The 24,072-nt window shown below is 39.2% G+C and overlaps 1 protein-coding gene and 1 pseudogene across 2 annotated transcripts in view; one reads left to right on the top strand and one right to left on the bottom strand.

Annotated features, from left to right (window-relative positions):
• LOC117196570 (anaphase-promoting complex subunit 13-like) overlaps positions 1–9,909 on the bottom strand; it is a 70,234-nt pseudogene extending 60,325 nt beyond the window's left edge.
• A 671-nt stretch (positions 9,910–10,580) lies between these two features.
• Positions 10,581–24,072, top strand: part of PGM2L1 (phosphoglucomutase 2 like 1) — a 71,338-nt gene continuing 57,846 nt past the window's right edge. For both annotated transcript variants that reach the window (XM_033405698.2, XM_004279787.3), the window contains exon 1: positions 10,581–11,017. In XM_033405698.2, the coding sequence (XP_033261589.1) occupies positions 10,907–11,017 (111 nt within the window). In that variant the 5' untranslated portion in view covers positions 10,581–10,906. The remainder of the gene's footprint in view (positions 11,018–24,072) is intronic.

Here is a 24,072-nt window from a genome sequence, read left to right as displayed (position 1 = left end):
ATAAAATGAAACCATTTACACTTGCTTAAAAAATAAAATATTTAGGAATATATTTAAGACTTATAAGACCTCTACACTGAAAACTATATAACATTGCTGAGAGAAATTAAAGAAACCCTTAAAAATAAAGAGATACACCATTTTCATGGATTGGAAAACTCAATATTGTTAAAATGTCAGTTATCCCCAAACTGATGTAGAGATTTAACACAATTCCAATCACAGTCTCAGTAGGCTTTTTTTTTTTCTTGGTAGAAATTCACAAGCTTATTCTAAAATTTACATGGAAATGCAAGGGAAAATTCAATGAACATTGAAAAATAAGGACAAAGTTGGAGAATTTAGGCTACCTGATTTCAAGACTTACTATGCATAGCTATTCCTTCCCCTAGGATACCTTCCATGGCCCTTCCAGTCTGGGTTAAGTGCCTCTCTTCTGCACTCCCTCAGTATTCTGAACTACAGTCATCAAAGCACTTACCACAGTGCATTTCAATGATGTGTTATTTGTCTGTGCTCCCCACCTTAGATTTCATAAGGGCATGGACGAAGATCTATCTGGTTTACCACTGAATCTGCACCACCAAGAAGGGTGCCCGCACACTACAGACATGCAAGTATTTGCTGCATTAAGTTGAACTTCAATAATTTTTGTAAAAAAAGTTAATATTTTTAAAGAAAATTCATAAAGGTCATCTTTTGCCTGAGAACTATTTACACAGGTGGCCAGGACTTGTTTACCTGACTTGGTTTTAAAAGATATTAATATCACCATGACAAAATTAAATAGATTAAGATCATGCAATTCAATTCATAAAAAATTCAATCAACCCTTTGGAAATCAAATGTCCTAAACGTTTATAGTATATTGCCCAGTAATTGTACTCCCAAGAAGTTAGATGTATGGAATAATGCAGAAGGCAAAAACAGCTTTATGCACAAAAATGTTCATTGTTATTGTTATTTATTAAAGAAAAATGGAGATAAGCTAAGAGTCATACAAAATGAGATTCATTTAAAAAATAACATGGTATGGGCTTCCCTGGTGGCTCAGTGGTTGAGAGTCCGCCTGCCGATGCAGGGGACACGGGTTCGTGCCCCGGTCCGGGAAGATCCCACATGCCGCGGAGCGGCTGGGCCCGTGAGCCATGGCCGCTGAGCCTGCGCATCCGGAGCCTGTGCTCCGCAACGGGAGAGGCCACAACAGTGAGAGGCCCACATACCGCAAAAAAAATAAAGAAATAAAGAAATAAAAAATAACATGGTAGATCAACTTGATGTAATATTTTACAGCCAAAAGATGATTATCAAAATAATATAATATTTCTTAAAATGGCAGACTAGGGTTTTTTTTAAAATTAATCTTCCTGCTATAACTAAATAACAAAGCTCAGTTAATAGTTTTTTACCTTCTTTTAAATCACGGAAGAAACGTGACAAGCCAACAAGAAATTACTAGGCCAAAAGTGAAGGGAAAAGGTCATCCCAGAGAGGTAACTGGAAATGTGGTTTTTTCCCTGAAAGCATTTGTCAATTCTTAAAATTTTGTACTTTAAATTAAAAACTCTTTCGGGCAAGAAAGGCAGAAAGTATAGCCCAGGGTCTGCAAAAGATTGAGAGTCTCATAGAAGAAACTTCTCACAATATGTTGGAACTTTACACCCAGAGTGAGGATAAACTAGGAGAGAAATATCTTATACAGAATTACACTTTATGTAGGGTCATAAGAGCACCAGAGAATTATAAGCCTTAAAGTAGCTGAACTCCAAGGAACTTAGCAGAAGCAAGTGCAAATCCTTTCTAGATAAAAGTACTTTCCTTGCAAGTCTAAATTTATTCTCACAAATAATTGATCAAATATAATGTCCAACACAAACACAAGGCTCACAAAGAAACTAGAGTCTATGAGCAAGAACTAGCAAAAACAATAGACAAGAGAAACAGATCCACAAAGATTTCAGATATTGAAAAACTATGCTGATTATAGATAAGGAAAAAACAAGTTTGAAGATCTCTATAGAGAATAGAAACCATAAAAAGTGCTATAATAAAGTTGCAAAAGAATCTAAAAGAATTCTAGAAATAAAAAATACAGTAACTGAAATTAAAACCCCGAAGGTGTTGGTGAACACATCCAGGTACTAGGATGGTGATGGTGGCACACCCTGGGAGGGAATGGAAGCTCCACGCCACCCCCTCTCCCCATACTTTGGCCTATGTATCTCTTCCATTTGGCTGTTCCTGAATTGGAGGAGGAGAAGGCCCTGTGAAGACAGGTGCAGAGGTTGGAGTAATGCAGCCATAAGCTAAGGAACACTTAGCGCCACCAGAAGCTGAAAGTGGCAAGGAAGCATTCTCCCCTAGAGCCTTCAGAGACAGCATCGCCTTACTGACACTTCAGTTTGGACTTCTGGCTTTCAAACTCTAATAAATTTCTGTTGTTTCAAGTCAAACACACACACACACACACACACACACACCCACACACACCCACACACACACACCCCACACACACACCCAAAGGTCAAATCCCTGCTCTGAAAAGATCGCTCTTGGCCTTGGCTACACATTTGAAACACCTGGGAGAGCTTAAAACAAAAAACAAGCAAGCAAAATTGGGCTTCCCTGGTGGCGCAGTGGTTGAGGGTCTGCCTGCCGATGCGGGGGGACGCGGATTCGTGCCCCGGTCCGGGAGGATCCCGCATGCCGCGGAGCGGCTGGGCCTGTAAGCCATGGCCGCTGGGCCTGCACGTCTGGAGCCTGTGCTCCGCAATGGGAGGGGCCACAGCAGTGAGAGGTCCGCGTACCGAAAAAAAAACAAAAACAAAACAAAAAAACCCCACTAATTACCATGCTCCAACCCAGATCAGTTGAATTAGAATCTTAGGGAGTAAGACACAGGAGTCGGTTCCTTAAAATGCTATGCATCCAGGGTTTGGATCCATTACTCTGGATCAGGAATGGGCAAACGGTGGCTCAGAGGCCAAATCTGGTCTGCCACATGTTTTTGTAAATAAAGTTTTATTGGAATACATGCATATACACAAAACCCAAGGCCCATCCAGTTTAGAAGATTGCATTCTGATGAAAAGAAAATTAGGAAATTAGAAAAAGAAAAATAATAAAGATTAGAGTGGAAATTAATGAAATAATGAATAGAAGAGCAATAGAGAAAATCAACGAAACTAGAAGTTAGTTCTTTGAAAACAGCAACAAAATTGACAAACCTTTAGTTAGACGGACCGGGGCAGGGGTGGGGGGTTGTGGGGGGGTGGCGGGGAAACAGACTTTAAGTACTAGAATCAGAAATAAAAGAAGGGACATTATCACTGACCTTACAGAAAATAAATAAACAGGATTATAAAGGAGTACTATAAACAATTTTATGCCTACAAATTAGATAACCTTGGTAAAATGGACAAATTCCTACAATGACACAAACTACTGAAATAGACTCAAGAAGAAATAGATAAATGAATAGACCTATAACAAGTGGAGAGATTGAGTCAATAATTAGAAAAGTACCCACAAACTCCAGATCCAGATGGCTTCACCACTGAATTCTACTAAAAGTTTAAAGAATTAATGCCAATTCTTCACAAACTCTTCCAAAAATTAGAAGAGGACAGAACACTTCTCATTTCATTTTACTACGCCAGTATTACTCTGATACCAAAACCAGAAAAACACATCACGAGAAAACGATAGACCAATATCTATTATGAATATGGTCAAATTAATCCTCAACAAATACTAGCAAACCAAATGCAGCAACATATAAAAACAATGATATACCGTGACCAAGCAAGATGCAAGTTTGGTCCAACTTCCCAAAATCAATTAATGTAATACTTCATATCAATATAATAAAAAACCAAAACTTACATGAACATCTCAATAGATACAGAAGAGTGACAAAATTCAACACTCTTTCATGATAAAAAACACTCAACAAACTAGAAACAGAAGGGAACTTCGCCAATATGATAAAGAATATCCACACAATAAAACTCCAGAATTAACATTATACTTACTGATGAGAGGCTGAATGTTTTCCCCCTAAGGTCAGGAAGGAGACAAGGATGTCTGCTCTTGCCACTTCTATTCAGCCTTGTACTGGAGGTTCTAGGCAGGGCAAATAGGCAAGAAAAAGAAATAAAAGTCATTCAGATTGGAAAGGAAGAAGTAAAATTATCTATTCACAGATGACATGCTAGTGTATATGGAAAATCCTAGGAAATTCACTAAAAAATGATTAGAACTAATAAAAAGTTCAGCAAGTTTTCAAGATACAACAAGTATACAAAAACCAATTGTATTTCTATACATTTGCATGAACTACTGAAAAATGAAATTAAGAAAACAATTCCATTTACAATTGCATCCAAAAGAATAAAGTATTTAGGAATAAATTTAATGAAAAAAGTGCAAAAATTATACTCTGAAAGCCACAAAACACTGTTGAAAGATATTAGAGAAGATCTATAATTGGAAAAATACCACATGTTCATGGATCAGAAGACTTAACCTTGTTAAGACAAGGATATTCCCCAGTCTGATCTACAGATTCAACGCAATCCCAATCCCAATTCCAGCTGGCTTCTTTGTAGAAATTGACAAAATCCTTGTAAAATTTATATAGAATTGTAAGGGACCTAGAATAGCCAAAATAGTCTTGAGAAAGAAGAACAAAGTGGGAGTCATACTTCCTGATTTCAAATCTTTTTTCTTTTTTAATATTGGAGCATAGTTGATTTACAATGTTGTGTTAGTTTCAGGTGTACAGCAAATTGATTCAGCTATACATATACATGTATCTATTCTTTTTCAGATTCTTTTCCCATGTAAGTTATTACAGAATATTGAGCAGAGTTCCCTGTGCTATACAGTAGGTCCTTGTTGATTATCTATTTTATATATAGTAGTGTGTATGTGTTAATCCCAACCTCCTAATTTATCCCTCCTGATTTCAAATCTTGATACAAAGTAACAGTAATCTAGGGACTTCCCTGGTGGTCCAGTGATTAAGACTCCGAGCTTCCAATGCAGGGGGTGCGGGTTCAATCCCTGGTCGGGGAACTAAGATCCCACATGCCACATTGTGTGGCCAAAAAAAAAAAAGTAATAGTAATCTAGACAATGTGGTACTAGCACAAGGATAGACATATAGATCAATGGACTAGAATTGAGAGTCCAGAAATAAACCCATATGTCTATAGCCAACTAATTTTCAACAAGAATGCCAAAACCATCCAATAAGGAAAGAATAGAACAAATGGTCCTGGGACAATTGAATAGCCATATGCAGAAGAATGAGGTTAGATCCCTTCCTAACACCATATATGAAAATTAACTCAAAAGGTATCAAGGACCTAAATGTAAGAGCTAGAACTATAAAAACTCTTAGAAGAAAATAAAGGTAAAATCTCTACAACCTAAGATTTGGCAGAGGATTCTTAGATATGACACCAAAATTATCAGCAACAACAACAAAAATAAACCAGACTTCCTCAAAACAAAAAACGTTTGTTCTTCAAAGGACACTGAAAAGAATATGGGGAATTCCCTGGCAGTTCAGTGGTTAGGACTCAGCACTCTCACTGCCGAAGGCCCAGGCTCAATCCCTGTCAGGGAACTAAGATCCCACAACCCACATGGCCAAAAAAAACCCCCAGAGAAATAGAGATACTTAAAAAAAAAAAAAAAAGAATATGAAAAGACAACGCACAGAATGAAGGGGTATATTTGTAAATCATATATCTGAATTGTTTCAGGGCTTATGTCCAGAAATATAAAGAAATCTTACAACTCAATAACTTAAAAACATTTTTTTAAATGGGCAAAGGATCTGAATAGACATTTCTCCCAAGAAGATATATAAATGACCAATAAGTACATGAAAAGATTCTCAACATTATTAGTCTTTAGGGAAATGCAAATCAAAACCACAATGAGATACCACTTCACACTCACTAAAATGGCTAGAATCAAACAGTGAGATAATAACAAGTGTTGGAAAATCTGTGGAGAAATTGGAACCTGGATACACTGCTGGTGTGAATGTAAATGGTGCAGCTGCTGTGGAAAATAGTCTGGCTGTTTCTCAAATGATTAAACATAGAAGTTACCACATGATCCAGGAAATCCACTCTGAGGTATATATGTAAGGGAAACAAAAACATATTCTACACAAAACTGTACATGAATGTTTATAGCAGCATTATTCATAATAGCCAAAGGCAGAAACAACCCAAATGTCCACCAATGGACAAACAGATCAACAAAATGTTGTAAACCTACATATTGGAATATTATTCAACTATAGAAAGGAATGAAAGACTGATACATCTACAACATGAATGAACTTTGAAAACACTATGATAAGTGAAAGAAGTTAGTCACAAAAGACCCCATATTATTTGATTCTATTTATATGAAATGTTCAGAACAGGGAAATCTACAGAGATAGAAGGTAGATTAGTGATTGCTTAGGCCTGGGAGTGGGAGATAGGGCGACAGGGGTCTGATAGCTAAAGGGCGTAAGATTTCTTTTTGAGGTGATGAAAATGTTCTAAAATTGACTGTGGTGATGTTTGTACATATCTGTGAACATAACAAAAAAACAGTAAATTGTATACATTAAACGGGTAAATTGTTTGGTATGTGAATTATATCTCAATAAAGCTGTTTTTACCTTGCTTCACCCTAATCCCAGGTGTGCTCTGCATCTTTTCCCTCTTACACAAAGAAAACCACTTTTTATTTGTTGCTGTTGTATCCCCTGTCTCAGCAGAGGGTTTTTGTTGTTGTTTTTTTTAAATTCATTAATTTACTTATTTGGCCATACCAGGTCTTAGTTGCTGCACACGGGATCTTTGTTGCCACGTGCAGGATCTTTAGTTGTGGCATGCGGGCTCTAGTTCCCTGACCAGGGAACGAACCCAGGCCCCCTGCACTGGGCACGTGGAGTCTCAACCACGGGACCACCAGGGAAGTCCCTCAGCGGATATTTTAAGTAAGGGAGCTAAAAGTAGAAAGTTGCTTGCAAGATACTCATTTCCTTTCCTGACCTTTTTTTTTTTTTTTTTAATACAGCATTCATTAGAGTTTATGACAAGCATCTTTGGGAACAACAAGAAGAGAAAATACGTCTCTTTTCAGAGTGATCATAAGCAAAATGATAGAATGACAGATTTCCTCAAATTTTAAAGTTTTAAAATAGGAAGGTGATGAGACCTGAGCTCTGCTTGGTGCAGCATTTCAAGGAACTGGCAGGATTTTAGAGGAGATGGCCATGTGCCTAGACAGAGGCTTTGGAGTTCATAGCCTCAGCCAACTTTCCTGGCCATACCTGAATGGTATGCAAGGAGAAAGCTGTCAGAGTTCCAGAGACCACTATGACCCTGGACAATACAGATGTTAGCAGAAACCTTGATGAACTAGAGCTATCTGCTCTCTTTCCCCAGTATCGTTTAAAGCCTGGGCTGGAGATGAGAATCTCTGATATTGATGAAAATTTAATTTCTTGCTACCTTAACAGAATGAGAAGTTTGAGTATCTTAATTCAATTTTTTTTTTTTTTTTTTTTTGCGGTACGCGGGCCTCTCACTGTTGTGGCCTTTCCCGTTGCGGAGCACAGGCTCCGGACGCGCAGGCTCAGCGGCCCTGGCTCACGGGCCCAGCCGCTTTGCGGCATGTGGGATCTTCCCGGACCAGGGCACGAACCCGCGTCCCCTGCATCGGCAGGTGGACTCTCAACCACTGCACCACCAGGGAAGCCCCTTAATTCAATTTTTAAAGACAATAAATAAAAGGTATATATTAGGATCAAGAGAGCTATTCTCTTTCATAACCGCAGTTAGGGTTGCCAGATTTAGCAAATAAAAATGCAGGACACCCTGGGCAAATTCCAACAGAAATGAAAGCTTCTGAGCTTCCCTGACTAGGAAAACTATTATACTCCCTCTTCTGGACATACTTAGATACCATTCTTGTATTTGATGAGTTCTGGGTCCTCTTGGTTACCCTTCAATTCCTAAGCAACAAGCTGGAGATGCTGGGCAGTTTCTGGTAACCAGTTTATGTCTGTCATGATCTTGCTGATAAAATTGAAGGCTGGTTGACTCTGGTATTGAATTAGAACTTGTATTTCTCCCATCTTTTATACTTGCCCTATATAGTTATATCTCTTGAAAGTTCTGTTGACTTAGTAGTGTTTCTCAGAATAGAAATAGAATTGTCTTATAAAAACCACTGCTTAATCAAATTTAATATGTATATAAATCATCACTGGATCTTGTTAAAATTCAGATTCTGATTCAGTAGATTGGGATGGGGCCTGAAATTTTATATTTCTAAATAAGCTCCCAGAGGATTAATAGACTGGTCCTCCTATCACACTTTGATTAGCCACCTATGTCACAATCAATAGATATCTGTTAAATATGTACGTACCTAGGCCCTATCCCCATCCCAATGCACTGATTCAGAATTTCTGGGGCAGTGTCCAGAAATATATATATATATATATATATATATATATTTTTTTTTTTTTGCGGTATGTGGGCCTCTCACTGTTGTGGCCTCTCCCGTTGCGGAGCACAGGCTCGGGACGCGCAGGCTCAGCAGCCATGGCTCACGGGCCTAGCCACTCCGCGGCATGTGGGATCTTCCCAGACTGGGGCACGAACCCGTGTCCCCTGCATCGGCAGGCGGACTCTCAACCACTGCGCCACCAGGGAAGCCCCCAGGGATATATATTTTAAACAAACTCCTAGGGAGACCAATGGTCTATGGGTTTAAAATGCCCTCTACCTTTTTCTCTAGTTATTAATTTTTTATCCTTCAAAGCTCATTGCTGGTCCCTTCTGTCACTTGTTGCTCTTATCAACTATCTCACACTCTAAATCCTTAACAGTTGTCTGCAACAAGCACTTGCTGTTTATCATGGGCTATCTTTTCTTGCATACATCCCGTCTGCCCAGACAGATTTTATTTCTTGAAATGAACAATTGCATACTTTCTTGTAGCCTCAGCCCCTGGCATAACACTTAGCATAGAGTACATGTTTAATTAACGTTCATCGCAGACAATAATGCTGATGATAGTGAATGATGAATTTCTCTCCAGGACTCATGGCTATTTCCCAGGACTTGTGTGATTAAAACAACCCACTGACTCCATAAAGGAAACACCCAACTGATTAGCAAAAACTGTAATTCCCAACCACAGCACGTTATTTTTCAGGGATTGGTGCTACAATCCCTTTGTACCCTGGTAGCTGGGATTTTATTATGGTAAGTGGCATTTTTAAAGGAAAGAAAGTAATACTTTGAATTTATTATGTCTTTTATCTGTGAACCTCAAAGCATTTTAAAGCCATTCATTAAGTTACTGTAGCCAAGGTGTAAATATTATTACACTCTCCTTGCAAAAATGCTGACCAGAGAAAGAGTTACAAGATACTCGATCAAAATCATGGAGCCATTGTAACGCTACACCAAGAAACTCAGGAGCAGCTGTGTCTGACAGGTAAGCACTTCTCAGCATCTCCCACACCTAAAGTCGTGTGACTTGAAAGGTGAGCATTCTTGTAGAAGAGAGGAGGCCAAAATAAGGAGAAATTTAAGACTATTTCAATAATCTTTCTTCTTCCTCTGTATTCCTACTGCCATTGATTTTTGCACTCTCTTATTCATTCTTACTTATGTTATGGTTAAATGCTGACACATCTTCTCTCTTTAACAACTTGATTTTTGTTTTTCCCCAGTCAGCTTGTTCTTCCTGCCTCCCAGTCCACTGTAGCAGCAGAGCAAAAAGAACTGCCATCTGAGATCTGAAATGAGGTTGGAACCCTTGTTCCATCACGAATTCCGCCTCTTTGAAAAAGTCGGTTCACTCAGAGGCAGTTTCCTCTTTGTGTGTAAAATGGGGATGGATCACGTCCATTTACTCTGTCACACGACGGTTGAAACGACAAAACGCGATTCGTAAACTGTAAAGCACTTAATGGGTATCAGCTGTCCCCTTACTGTACCAGTCCTTGTTTAATTTAATCGAAGCCCAGAGCCACAAACCGCAGCGAACCTAACACGGACAGGGCGTGTCTGTAGGGAACAGCCTAGAGGTAGATCTTTTTTCCTTTGAGAAAACGCAGGGCGCGGAGCTGCCGGGAGTTGTAGTCTTTGCGGCGGCCTCCACATACCTCGAGGAAAGAAAAGAACTACAACTCCCGTGACGCCGTGCGGGGACAGCCCCGCGCACCCTCCCGCCGGCGGGCGCCCCAAGACCAAACGGGAGGGGGCCTACGCGCGCGACGGAGATTCACAAAGCGAGCCCTGAGGCGGAGCGCGTTGTGGTGGCCGTAGCGGCTGATCCAGAAAATGAGACGCGTGGGAGTGTGTGGGGGTTGTACCAAGGATAAAACACGTGGAAAAAGGCAAATTAAAAAATAAAAAGGGCTGTGCCCCGATTCCTCACCACCCCGCGGGTCCTAACTTGCGCATTCCCGGCTCGCGCCTCGGGTCTCGGAAGCTTAAGTCAGCGGGGTTGGGAAGGGGCGGGGCCAGCGGCGCGGGGGGCGGGGCCTAGAGTGGCGAGTGCGGCGGCCGCGGCGGGGCCACGACCCAGACATCTAGGACTGTTGTTGTTCTCTCGCGGTGGGACCGCCTCAGTCTGGTCGCCCAGAGAGACCAGGAGCTGGTCTAGTTGGGAGCGGGGCGGCCGCGTCCCCCCTCTCTCCTGCTTCCCCAAAGCTGCGGCAGGAGCTGACACAAACATCCTGCGGTTGGTCTCCGATGCCCTTCAGTGAGGAGGGGCCGTCGGGATCCTGGTGAGCGCACGTCAAGCCCCTCCAGCTACGTGTCTTTGCCGGCCCCCCAGGCCCGCACACCCAAGTCTGGCTGCCATGGCTGAAAACGCAGAGGGGGACCTGAACTCCAACCTACTCCACGCCCCCTATCACACCGGGGACCCTCAGCTAGACACGGCCATCGGGCAGTGGCTCCGTTGGGATAAGGTGGGTATCTGGTCAGCCCGGCATCCGCCCCCTATCACTCCGGGGACCCTCAGCTACACACGGCCATTGGGAGTGGCTCCCTTGGGATAAGGTGGGTACCTGGTCAGCCCGGCATCCGCCCCCTACCCAGTGTACGCCCTTTCCCGTCCCCACCCGGTGCTCGGCAGGCTGTGGGGGAGATGGCTCAGGCCATGCGGCAGCGGCTAGCGGAGCCGGGCGTTGCCACCCACCTATGCCTGGGCTGCCTCCCTGGGACCGTCTGAGCTGGGAAAGAATGCCTGTAGTCCCTTCCTTTTGCAGTGCGCGAAAGTGCAACCTCCCTTCCTCCCATCTCCCCCACCTTCAAGTGTATGTCATCCCTCTTAATCCAAAAAATAATAATAAATAATAATTATCATCGTAAGCTATACCCTTAATACAAATGTTTCCTTTCCTCTTTCTTCTCTCTTGACTTCCTTCTCTGCAAATCTGAAAGTGGTTTTTTGCTCTGTTCTTGGACGCTATGTAACCGCTATCCTCTTTAGTTCTGGTCTGGTGTGTTTCCACCTTGCGTCGCTAGGTAGTCGCTGGTCTTTAATCGCTCCCTTGTATTCTCTAATATCACCTTTTGCTCTTGAGAAAGATAAGCGTTCTCTTTCTTTTTCTGGCCGGGAGTTATTTTATGGAAGTATCCTATTCCAAAAATCATGTTTTCCAGATTTCATGTGATGCTCCTGATACAGAATTGTTTTTGCTTTACCCATTCCTCCTCTATTCCGCCCCCACCCCCTCCAAATTGTTGCGATGATTTCATCTTGTGCAGGCATATAGGATGGATATGTGAGAGCTAAAATTAAAATGCAGTTATTTCACTTGTAAGAGGCCCTTGGCTTCAACAGAGGAAGATAATCCAGGCTTTTCTTTGTCGAATGCATTAAATGAATTTGTTGAAATAGAGAAGTCAACATATTTTAAATGGAATTAATAATACTGAATTAAAGTATTAGTGTGGTAATATGTGAAATCATGTTATTCAATTTCCTAAAGGATTATTAGCTTTCTTAAAAAGTTTTATTTTCACTTTGTTCAGTCATTCATGCATTGAGCAAAAAATATCCATTGAGCACTGGGTAGTGCTTCAGGGCCTTTTAGGTCCAGCGTATGCTGGTGGTGAGGAAGCTAGAAAGGGTTCCTGCCCTCGAAAAGCCTTCAGTCAGCAGATGAGGAAGACCAACAAATAAGCAATTATGAGTTATTTAGTATTACTTGATCATATGTATCTTGGACATTCTAATTCCTCCTCTGGAGTCTAGACAAGTGCGGCTCAAACTTTGCAGTGCTTACAGATCACCTGGAGATCTTAAAATGCAGGTTGTGATTTAGGACACCTGGGGTGGGGCCTGAGCTTCTGCCTCATAATGAGCTCCCAAGTGATACCAATGCTGCTGGGCTGTGGACCACACTTTGAGTAGCAAGGCTCTAGAGTGTTCTGACTGAGATACTAGAGAGCTAACACCCTTTTTGTAGGATTTGACCATATATATAAAAAATATGTATGTATATACATATATATTTTTTTCAATCAAGTGTGAAAAATCTGTGGTATCCCATTAATTATCATAAGGATGTGCAAAATGCAAATAACTTTAAATCCATTAGGTTACCTGGTGAGCTTATGCCACCCAACCCAAAAGCTATGTGACAGCAGGAGCTGAATAGCAAATTATTAGGTAGTGGAAAAACAATGATTAAAACCTAAAGCTGGCCTCCTTACATCCATAATTATTTTTATTCGCATTTGGAAGTGAAACCACATTTTTCCCCTGCCTTTTTCATGCTCTCTTTTTCCTTTTGAGCTATTGATGTATTTTTGTATTTCATCTACTTATTAACAGTGTGGACACTCAGTAAGAAAAGCTGAACTTTTTATTTATTAATTGCCTGCTGTGAATATAGTTCCTTGTTGTGAAAGGATACAAAAGAAGTGAAGATTCAGAGATTGCTCTTCTACTTTTGGTTCATTAGGGAGGAGGAAGCCTAATAGAAATAAAAGAGCTAAGGCTTAGCATACTGTGAAATGATATATACTACAAACTGCCTGTATAAATATCTTCAGCAGGGATATCTAACTAAATTACAAGTGAAAGTTATCCTTATATGTTTAATATAGTTAATTGCTGTTGTTTAAAGCCATCTGCTGTCAGTAAATGGATGTGGTTGCACTTGTGTCTCCCTAAAGTGATTTATGAACTTCAAAGACACTTGTAGAATTCCAACACAATTTAATTTACTAGTAACTATTATGTATGTCATAGCCTTTGGCCCTTCAACAATAGGAGTTTGTTTTTCATTGCCATGGGTGAAATCTTTTGTTCTCTTTAGGTGCCAGTTTTTTTTTTTTTTTTTTTGCGGTACGTGGGCCTCTCACTGTTGTGGCCTCTCCCGTTACGGAGCACAGGCTGCGGACGCGCAGGCTCAGTGGCCATGGCTCACGGGCCCAGCCACTCCGTGGCATGTGGGATCTTCCCGGACCGGGGCACGAACCCGTGTCCCCTGCATCGGCAGGCAGATTCTCAACCACTGCGCCACCAGGGAAGCCCTAGGTGCCAGTTTTGACTACACTTTTCCTAATGGGTCTGTTGATTTGATTTTTTAAAAAATATTACCTGAATGAATTAATATTTGTTAATTGTCCATGCTGTACCTAGATATTGTTGGGGTATACTAAAATGTAAAAAGACTATGAAATACATATACATGTAAAAAGATAACGCAAGGGTGGTATTGGTGGCAATTAAATGGTGTATAGGCAGTCAGTTTTTATAGTAGTTTAAAAGTAAGTGACCTGTGGACTGGGTAGTCAAGGAAGACAATAAGAAGATGGGATGCATCTAAAAAGAATGAGGAGAGCCTTCACTGTAAGTGGAAGAGAAATTAATTTATATTTAAAGTGCCCTCTACATACAAGGCACTGGCTGAAAATCTGTGGGAGACACAAAGATGAACTAGATATTGATTGTATCTTCAAAGAAAATAGAAGGGAAAATAAAACAAAAGCTCACATATATAATACAGGGAGCAAGTAACAAGTGCCTTTAACAGATAAATAGATTTAAATAAGTTTAATAATTATTTAATAAAAATAATATTTACTTAATTGATCCCTCCCTTAATGAGAAAAATACTTTTAATTAGTAAGCAAAGGTGTATCTACTGTAGATAGATAGTGTAGGTAAGCTAGGCTATGATGTCCCAGGGCACTGAAATGTAGAGTGTAGAAATGTAAAATAATAGATCAGACCAACAGCATTTATTGCATTACACGTGGATGGCATATGTGGTCTTCCAGCACAGAGAAACTGAGTTTAATACCTGATTAATACCTATTTATTTTTTTTATAGTGAAAAAAAGAACCTACCAAATGCCCTGATTCTTGATGACTCTGGTGAGGCACATAGTACTAAGATATAAGTTGATCTAAAGGCAATTTGCTACTTGCCTAGGTCACCAGTATTGCTAGTTTTAGCCTTGGTGTGTGGTGTTCTTTGAAATCTCTTCATGAAAAAGGTGTTATCTGTGCTGAACCTTCAGGATTAATTAAAATTTAGACTTGTCAACATTGAGAGGAGGAATATTCCAAGTAGAGATAAAAACATTAATGTGTATACTTAGAATATTTGTTTCTGCTGTAGCTTAGGGTACATAGAGAGAAATTGTTGGAAAGGCATGTAGACCAGGTCATAGAAACGCATTAGTATATCGTTAGTGGCCTTGAATAAATAAAGGTGTATGTAAGTGTTAAAAAGAAATTAGTGCAACAAGACAGGGTGTTTATTGGGGAGGTCCCATGTACCCCTTCCTGTTTGTATGGAGTGGCATTCTGTTGTGCCGTTTAGTATAGTCCAGGATCTGACCCTTGGTTTCTATACCTTCAGACTAATTTGTTTGTCTGTCTTGTCTCAGGATGAACTCACCCGGCTCAAGGTTACAGAAACTGATGTCTGAATTCAGAATGCTGTTTTATTAATTTATGGTACAGTTGTAATATAAATAGATTTGTCTCAGTCAAGCCATTTTCTAGATGCACCATAAGGGAAGTCAAAGAATCAGAATATTTTTAGTGATTGTGAAATCAAATCACAGGGAGTCAAATATATGGCATAAATGTTTAACAGCATTAGCCTGTAATAAGTAAATGCATCAATCTCTGTGATGGGACTGTCCTACCACTGGAATCCAACAAGTCTGTGGATCAAGGTGTTCCTCCTCCAGGCAATGTGCAGATGACTCTTCTACAGTGCTCTCCCCTTCTATCTTTTAGAGCTGACTAAGGCCCCCAGTTCCTCCCTACTTCTTTCTTTCACAGCTTTCATACATTCTATCAAATTACAGACAAGTCTTGCTGGCCTAGACGCCAGGTTCTCTTTAACATGACAACTCTCTCCTGTTTTTGATATGCTGTAAATTTTAACTTTTCGAAAACAGTCGTATCAAAGATATTAAGCACTGGCCAAATTTGGGTGTGTGAATGTATGGGTGGGGAGTGGGATGGGACCCAGGGCAGAGCTGCTCAGCCAGATGTAGCAGCAACAGCTACATACATATTGAAAACAATATGGAGGCAGGAATTGGCTTGGCGTTTTGAGAAATAATGAGTAGAGTACTATGGTCTCAGAATGTAGGTCTATGTTGAGAAAGAGTAGAAGGTAAAGGTAAAGATAAGTTAGTTAGGTTAGGGTTATGAAATGCCTGAAAATAGAAATAAAAGACTTCATTCTGAAGTCAGTGATTTTCAAACATCTAGCAGTGAAAGTTTTTCAAGCAAAATATAGCCCAAATTGTTTTAAAAGTGGTGAATGAATTTCCTTTTAAATCATCATCATGTGATGGAAAACACACCCATGAAGCACCTCTACAAAGGTTGTCTAGTCCAGTTTCATTGTGCAGAGACCCAAAGAAGTTGTGGAAATTATCAGTTGTGGTGGGTAGAGCCTGGACCAGAACTTGGATCTGCCACCTAGTTCAATCCAATTTTTACAATACTGGTCTGTATTACATTTTTTGTTCACATTTTTCTAATACTTTACATAATTTGGCATTTAATCAATGAAGAACACTTATCACCTTATTAATTTTGGAAAATATTAGTGCTTATTACTTGAATTTATTTGTGTAGTGTTTCAAACCTTGATGATCTGAATCATTTGATATTCACAGCAACCGTGTATGGTAAGCAGGCTAGGTAGTAGTTATCCCTATTTTTACTAGTAAAGAAATTTAGTTTCAGACAAGGAAAACGACTTGCTCAAGGACCTATGGCTTTTAAGTGGTACACTTGGTACTAAACCTAGGATATCTGACCTTTACTCTAGTTTTCTTATCACTGTACTAGACTCTAACCTGAATATTTAGTAAATGTTAGTGACATAATAAACCAAGTTTCAAGGACCTCATTAAAACCATTTTACTGACTTTTGCGAAAGCTGTGGTAGGCTGTAATATTCTGCAGAATAAATTGCCATGAAATATTCTTTAAAAGAGCTGAATTTGCTGCTCAACAGTTGCTTAGGTTTCCTTGGCAACAACATTCTCCCTCTGTCCAAGAGATTTAATACATATAAATAAGGGTTTGGAGATACACACACACACACACACACACATTTTTTTTCTTTCCAAATTTCTTACATTTGCTCTTCAGTTTCTACCATTTTATTTTTTAATTTATTTTTATTTCAAAGAAATACGTGTTTATGATTTTTAAAAATTAGTACAAAGGTATTATAATAGAAAGTGGCGTTCCTAATTGCCTCTTCTCATCCTCAGTTTGCTCCTTAAAAACCATTTTTAACTGTTTGTCTTTAGTTATTCTCATGACTACCATCAAAAGACTAAATAATATGCTAGTACCACTATTCCTTGATTTGTTTTGGATATTATCTGTCAAATACATACTATGAAAAATGAGAGCTCACTCACACTGTTCTCTACCCTACCTAAACTTTTTTTTTTTAAGATTTTTTTTCTTTGATGTGGACCATTTTTAAAGTCTGTATTGAATTTGTTACAATATTGCTTCTGTTTTATGTTTTGGTTTTTTGGCCACAAGGCATGTGGGATCTTAGCTACCTGACCAGGGATCAAACCCGCACCCCCTGCACTGGAAGGCGAAGTCTTAACCACTGGACTGCCAGGGAAGTCCCCACCCTGCCTAAATTTCATTATGCCATTAGTTTTAGTTATTCTTTTGAAAGCTTAAATAATGTAATCAGTGCTAACAAAGTCTCCAGAACAGTAAGCTTAGCTCACAAATACAGAGCTCCCAATTGGCCATTTTATTTGAGAAGAGATTGGCAGAAAACATACCTATGTATACAAAACCAGAGAAAACCCATACCAGCTTCCCAGAAAAATCTGTGGATATCAATGACTAACCAAGGATCAAGTTATGTAAAGAAAACAAGCAGCATGAAAAATAAAAACAAAGCAATGGACCCAGAAAGGAACTGAGGTAAATAAGGGAACATAAGAACTTAAAATCTTAAAATTAAGTTTAAAAGGATAATTATTCCATCAAACAAGGAAAGATGCTATGAAAAAGGAAGAGGAAAGAAGAATGAGCTCTTGGGAGTTAAGGAAAAAAAAAAACTGTATCCCTCCACCCCCTGCCAAATGCAGTAGAAAATATAAAAGCATAAGTTGAAGAAACCTATAGCAAAAGGAAATAGGAAATATGAGGGAAGCTGACATGAAGGAACTACCCCAGGAGTCCAGTGTAAAGAAATCCCAGGTGACAACTGTGTACTAGTTTGACATTGGGCTTCAAAGAAATGTGTCGTGAAAAAGAATGCAATGTCTATGCCATAAGCAATAAAAAGCTGGAAGATGTTAATGATAATGTTGAAGATGGCATGTTATTTCTGGCAACAGCAACATCAAAAAAAGAAAAGCAGTTATCCACAGATGGAAGAAAGGGAGGAAGGGGAGGAGGGAGGGAGGGGAGGAAGGAAGGAAAACAGACCTGGATAAGCAAGTTATGGTTCAAAACTGAAGAAAACTAAAACAGGGCATGATTTTGAACAATTAGTTGATGGAGCTTAAGGAAAAAAAAATCCATTTGATCTCAATACCTTCAGAAGACACAAGGTGGGCCTGGTGAGAAGGAAATTTTATCCAAGCCCACTACTAGGGTCTGTAGTGAACAATATTTAGACAATCTTAACCTGGTACTTATTATTTTCAATGTTGAGGATCAATCTGAAGACAAAACAGAAAATTTTAATTTTTTATTGAGGTAAAAAACATAAAATTTACCATCTTAACCCTTTTTTTTTTTTTTTTTTGCGGTATGTGGGCCTCTCATTGTTGTGGCCGCTCCCGTTGCGGAGCACAGGCTTCCGGACGCGCCAGCTCAGTGGCCATGGCTCACGGGCCCAGCCGCTCCACGGCATGTGGGATCTTCCCGGACTGGGGCACAAACCTGTGTCCCCTGCATTGGCAGGCGGACTCTCAACCACTGCGCCACCAGGGAAGCCCTCATATTCACATTTTTATGAAACAGATCTCCAGAACTTTTTTATCTTGCAAATCTGAAACTCTATACCCATTAAAGAAGTCCCCTTACCTCCCCTCTTTCCAGCCCCAGTACGAGATGTTAACAACAGGGGAAACAGGTTGGGTGGGAGGATTTATGGGAACTACCTGTATTATCTATTCAATTTTCTGTAAACCTAAAACTGTTCTAAAAATTAAAGTCCGTGAATTTAAAAAGTACTTATACTTGAAAGGGAAAGGATTCTTATTTGAAAGCACTTTCTTTTTTCCCACCTGAAAATTTCAAAATAGGTAGACTGGCTACTTCTGCTTTTTATTTGGGGGTCTTCTTTGCCCTGTTTTTTCTTTCATAAAGGTTTTTTGTTTAGTTCCTTTAAGTTTTCTACAAGGCCATTAGAAGTCTATTTGGATATATCTTTAATCTGGAATTATTTTTTCCCCATCTCTTCCTTTCCTCCTCTTTGAAAAAGCTAATGAAAAGGAATTTATCTTTATTTGGTTCTTCCGAATTGTACTTATAAGATACATTAAATTAACCATAGAATGTAAATGTTATATTCCACTAGCTCGGATTTTCATGGTCCCTCCCCGGATAATCTAAATTTGATTTCTTTTATCTATCTTTGTGGAAAGACAGTATGTTTTGCTTATTTGGTTGTTTTTACCTATTTCATATGTTTAGAAACACTTTTCCCCCAAATAAAAGGTTGGTTAGTAATTTAGTGTAGATTTTACTAAAGGAGTATTTTTTTCATAAGTCACTTACTCTCTACATTATTGCTAATTAGTACTGAGGCTGCTGCCCTCTGGTGTTGGGAGTTAATGGAGAAAATGATTAATGCTGGTGGAAAGAATAAACAGACAGGTAGTGTATCCAATCCTGCATGGGATCTTTTACACCAAATAATTTAATGAGCACTATACCTTACCAACAAAACTATGAAAATGGTCTTACTGAATGCCCAAAAGAATATGAAAATTATAATGTAAATGAAAAATACTATGCTTCTCAGATACAAAGTCATCTTAGCTTTCGGCTCACCAGACTTAACCTTGTTAGAAAATCTCTTCAGTGTAAGTGGTAGTTTTGTTTTGTGGTTTCTGCTTCAGAATTTTCTCATGTCATTTTCCCTCTGAAATATTTCATTATTCATGTAGGTAAAAACTATAAAAAAAAACCTAAATGCCCACCAATAGGGGAAAGGATAAATAAATAAACTAGAACACTGCGACATTTGAAAAGAATACACATATCTACATGTATTGAGAGGACCTCCAAGATTTATTGAATGAAATGAGCAAGTTCCAGAGCATCGTGTACAATTTGATACCATATATGTAAAATAAAAAGATAAAGCAAAACTACATTTCTGTAAGTATGTAGATGTAGGTAAAGGTCTGCAAAGATACATCACCTACATTATTGGCTCCCCTAAAAGAGGGGTCTGGGAATGATAATAGTCAAAGATCTCTGTAGCTTTATTTGTGTTATTAGTATTTTTTAAAACAGGAAAGTGTATTGATGTACTTATAATTAATAATTAAAAGTAAAAATTCAAACATGAACAAAGAACGATTAAGTGGTCAACTGTCTGGTACTGGTTTCTAAGAGCAATAGGAGTTCAAAGTCAGGAAGACTTTATGTAAGAAGTAGAATTTGAGCTGGGCCTTGAAGGTTAAGTAGGATAGGAATAGATGGTGGATACGGGGGCAGAAAATTTAGAGTGGGAGAAATAGAGTAATAAAATAGAATGAAACTGATCACGGAAATGAAACTGAACAGGGGACATGCAAGAACAATGAAGAGATTTCTTTTTTAATTGAGGTATAGTTGATTTATAGTATTATATGAGTTTCAGGTGTGAAACAGTGATTCAAAATTTTTATAGATTATACTCCATTTAAAGTTATTATAAAACAGGGCTTCCCTGGTGGCGCAGTGGTTGAGAGTCCGCCTGCCGATGCAGGGGACACGGGTTCGTGCCCCGGTCCGGGAAGATCCCACATGCTGCGGAGTGGCTAGGCCCATGAGCCATGGCCGCTGAGCCTGTGCGTCCAGAGCCTGTGCTCCGCAACGGGAGAGGCCACAACAGTGAGAGGCCCGCGTACCGCAAAAAAAAAAAAAAAAAAGTTATCATAAAACATTGGCTATATTCCATGTGCTGTACAATATATCCTTGAAGCTTATTTATTTTACACATAGTAGTTTGTACCTCTTAATCCCCTGCTTCTATTTTGTCTCTCCTCCCTTTCCTCTCCCCATAGTTTTTTCTCTATATCTGTGAGTCTGTTTCTGTTTTGTTATATTCATTAGTTTGTTTTATTTTTTTGTATTCCACATATAAGTGATTACATACAGTATTTGTCTTTCTCTGTCTGACTTACTTCACTAAGCACAATACCCTCCAGATCCATCCATGTTGTTGCAAATGGCAAAATTTCATTATTTTGGGGACTTTCCTGGTGCAGGAAAGTTAAGAATCCGCCTGCCAATGCAGGGAACATGGGTTCGAGCCCTGGTCTGGGACGATCCCACATGCTGCGGAGCAGCTAAGCCCATGCACCACAACTACTCAGCCTGTACTCTAGAGCCCACGAGCCATAACTACTGAGCCCACCTGCCACAACTACTGAAGCCTGCGCACCTAGAGCCCGTGCTCTGCAACTAGAGAAAGCCCGTGCTCAGCAACAAAGACCCAACGCAGCCATAAATAAATAAATAAATTTATTTTAAAAATTTCATCATTGTGTGTGTGTATTGCATCTTCTTTATCCATCCGTTGATGGACACTTGGGTTGCTTCCATAGCTTGGCTATTGTAAATAATTCTGCTATGAACATTGGGATGCATGTATCTTTTCGAATTAGTGTTTTCGTTTTTTTCAGACATGTACCCAGGAGTGGAATTGCGGGATCATATAGTAGCTCTTTTTTTTTTTTTTTTTTGAGGAACCTCCTTAATGTTTTCCTTAAGTGGCCGTATCAATTTACATTCCCACTAGCAGTGTAGGAAGGTTCCCTTTTCTCCATACCCTATCCAGCTTTTATTGTTTGTGGACTTTTAAATGATGGCCATTCTGACTGATGTGAGATGATACCTGATTGTAGTTTGGGTTTGCATTTCTCTAATAATTAGCAATGTTGAGTATCTCTTCATGTGCCTGTTGGTCATCTGTTGTTTTCTTTTTTTTTTTAAATTCATAATTTTTGTCTGCATTGGGTCTTCATTGCTGTGCGCGGGCTTTCTCTAGTCGGGGTGAGCAAGGGCTACTCTTCGTTGTGGTGCGCGGGCTTCTCATTGCGGTGGCTTCTCTCATTGTGGAGCACGGGCTCTAGGTGTGCCGCCTTCAGTAGTTGTGGCACGCAGGCTTAGTAGTTGTGGCACGCAGGCTCAGTAGTTGTGGCTTGCGGGCTGTAGAGCGCAGGTTCAGTAGTTGCGGCGCCCAGGCTTAGTGGCTCCACAGCATGTGGATCTTCCCTGAATAGGACTCGAACCCATGTTCCCTGCATTGGCAGGCAGATTCTTAACCACTGCACCACCAGGGAAGTCCCTGTATGTTTTCTTTGGAAAAATAACTATTCAGGTTTTCTGCCTGTTTTTTTAATGGGTTTTGTTTTTTTTATATTGAGTTGTATGAGCTGATTATATATTTGGGATATTAACCCCTTAATGGTCATATCATTTGCAAATATTTTCTCTCATTCAGTAGGTTGTTTTTTCATTTTGTTGATGGCTTCCTTTGCTGTGCAAAAGCTTTTAAGTTTAATTAGGTCCCATTTGTTTATTTTTGCTTTTGTTTCCTTTGCCATAAGAGACAGATCCAAAAAAATATTGCTACGATTATGTCAAAGAGTGTTTTGTGTTTTCTTCTAGGAGTTTTATGGTTTCCAGTCTTACATTTAGGTCTGTAGTCCATTTTAGCTTATTTTTGTATATGGTGTAAGAAAATGTTCTAATTTCATTCTTTTACATGTAGCTTTCCAGTTTTCCCAGCACACTGATTGAATAGACTGTCCTTTCCCCATTGTGTATTCTTGCCTTCTTTTTCATAGATTAACTGACCACATATGAAGAGATTTTTTAAAAACTCAGGTAGAGCACATGTGTTAGACTCTTGTGGCGATTAAGAATAGGTGAAGGAAAACTAGTATTTATTGAATGCCAATATGCCAAACATGGTACTAGATGCTTTCATATAAAAAGTCTTTTTAAATCCTTCCAAAGATTGTATGAGGTAGTAATTACCTTTTTTTTTTAACCTACACACAAACTTAGAGAAATGGAGAGAGTATTTGAATCTAAAAAGGTTTTAAACTCCTCTGCCCTTTGAGATCTGATCTCACCCTTCCTAACCTTTACATTTGATATAATCAGAATTGGACTTTATTGTTGGTTCTTGGTTGATTAATCTGGCTGCAGTAGGTAATCAGGATGAGATAGTTTAGAGTAGCAGAGGGTAGCTTGGAGACTCTTCTAGAAATATAGATATAAAAGTTTTATATTAGGATGCTCATAGAATCTTATAAGAAACTTAAGGAAGAAATAATGAGACTTATTAATAAATTGATTTCTGTCTTTTTTAGAAACACAGAGAATGGTAAACAGTTCCCATTTTGTTAAATCACAGCATTTTGCTAACTTTGAATCAGCTCTCCTTTTTAAAGAAATAAATTATAAAATCAGTTTAAATTTCTGTGTCTACTTCCCTGATCCCATTCTCCTCTCTTCCTCCTTTCCCCAAAGTAACTAAGGCATATTTAGGACTACTAGGGTTTTGTCTAAATTTCCTGTTTCTTTAAAAAATAGTTTTGTCTTTCTTTTCTCTTTTTAAAAATTATTTATTTGCTTAATTATTTATTTATTTTGACTGTGCAGGGTCTTAGTTGCAGCATGCAGGCTCTTAGTTTGCAGCATGCAGACTTCTTAGTTGCGGCATGCAGACTCTTAGTTGCGGCATGCAGACTCTTATTTGCAGCATGCATGCGGGATCTAGTTCCCCAACAAGGGATCAAACCCGGGCCCCCTGCACTGGGAGCTCGGAGTCTTACCCACTGGACCACCAGGGAAGTCCCTGTTTTTCAATTAAATAAAGATAACCCTGGAGGTTAAACAGCTTTAAAAAAAAAAATCCTTAGTCAAAACTATTTCAATGCCTGAAAACACTCAAATCAAAATTGAAGTATTACGTTTCTTATAATATATGCTTAGTATATAACTTTTGAAAATATGGATACTATTACCTTATCCCTAAATAGTACACTGTAAGATTTTGAGAAGCTATAGTTCTTTAAAAAGAAAAGTCAGCAATAACATATGTCAAGTACAGCCTAAGATGTTCTCTAAATAGAAATGTCACATTTTACAAAGATAGTAATCAATTGTATTTGTGGTTTCTGTAAAATTAGATTCATACTTACATAAAATAAATGACTTAAACGTCCTCTCCTCCAAATATCAAGGAACTTTTACATAATTATGAAGGAAAACTTAACAGTAAAAGAGTTGACATTATATCACAACTCA

The sequence above is a fragment of the Orcinus orca genome, chromosome 8 (genome assembly GCF_937001465.1).
Source record: "Orcinus orca chromosome 8, mOrcOrc1.1, whole genome shotgun sequence".
In the NCBI taxonomy this organism is placed as follows: domain Eukaryota; kingdom Metazoa; phylum Chordata; class Mammalia; order Artiodactyla; family Delphinidae; genus Orcinus; species Orcinus orca.
The sequence above is the reverse complement of the archived record's forward strand: the minus strand, read 5'-3'. Positions and strand labels throughout refer to the sequence as shown.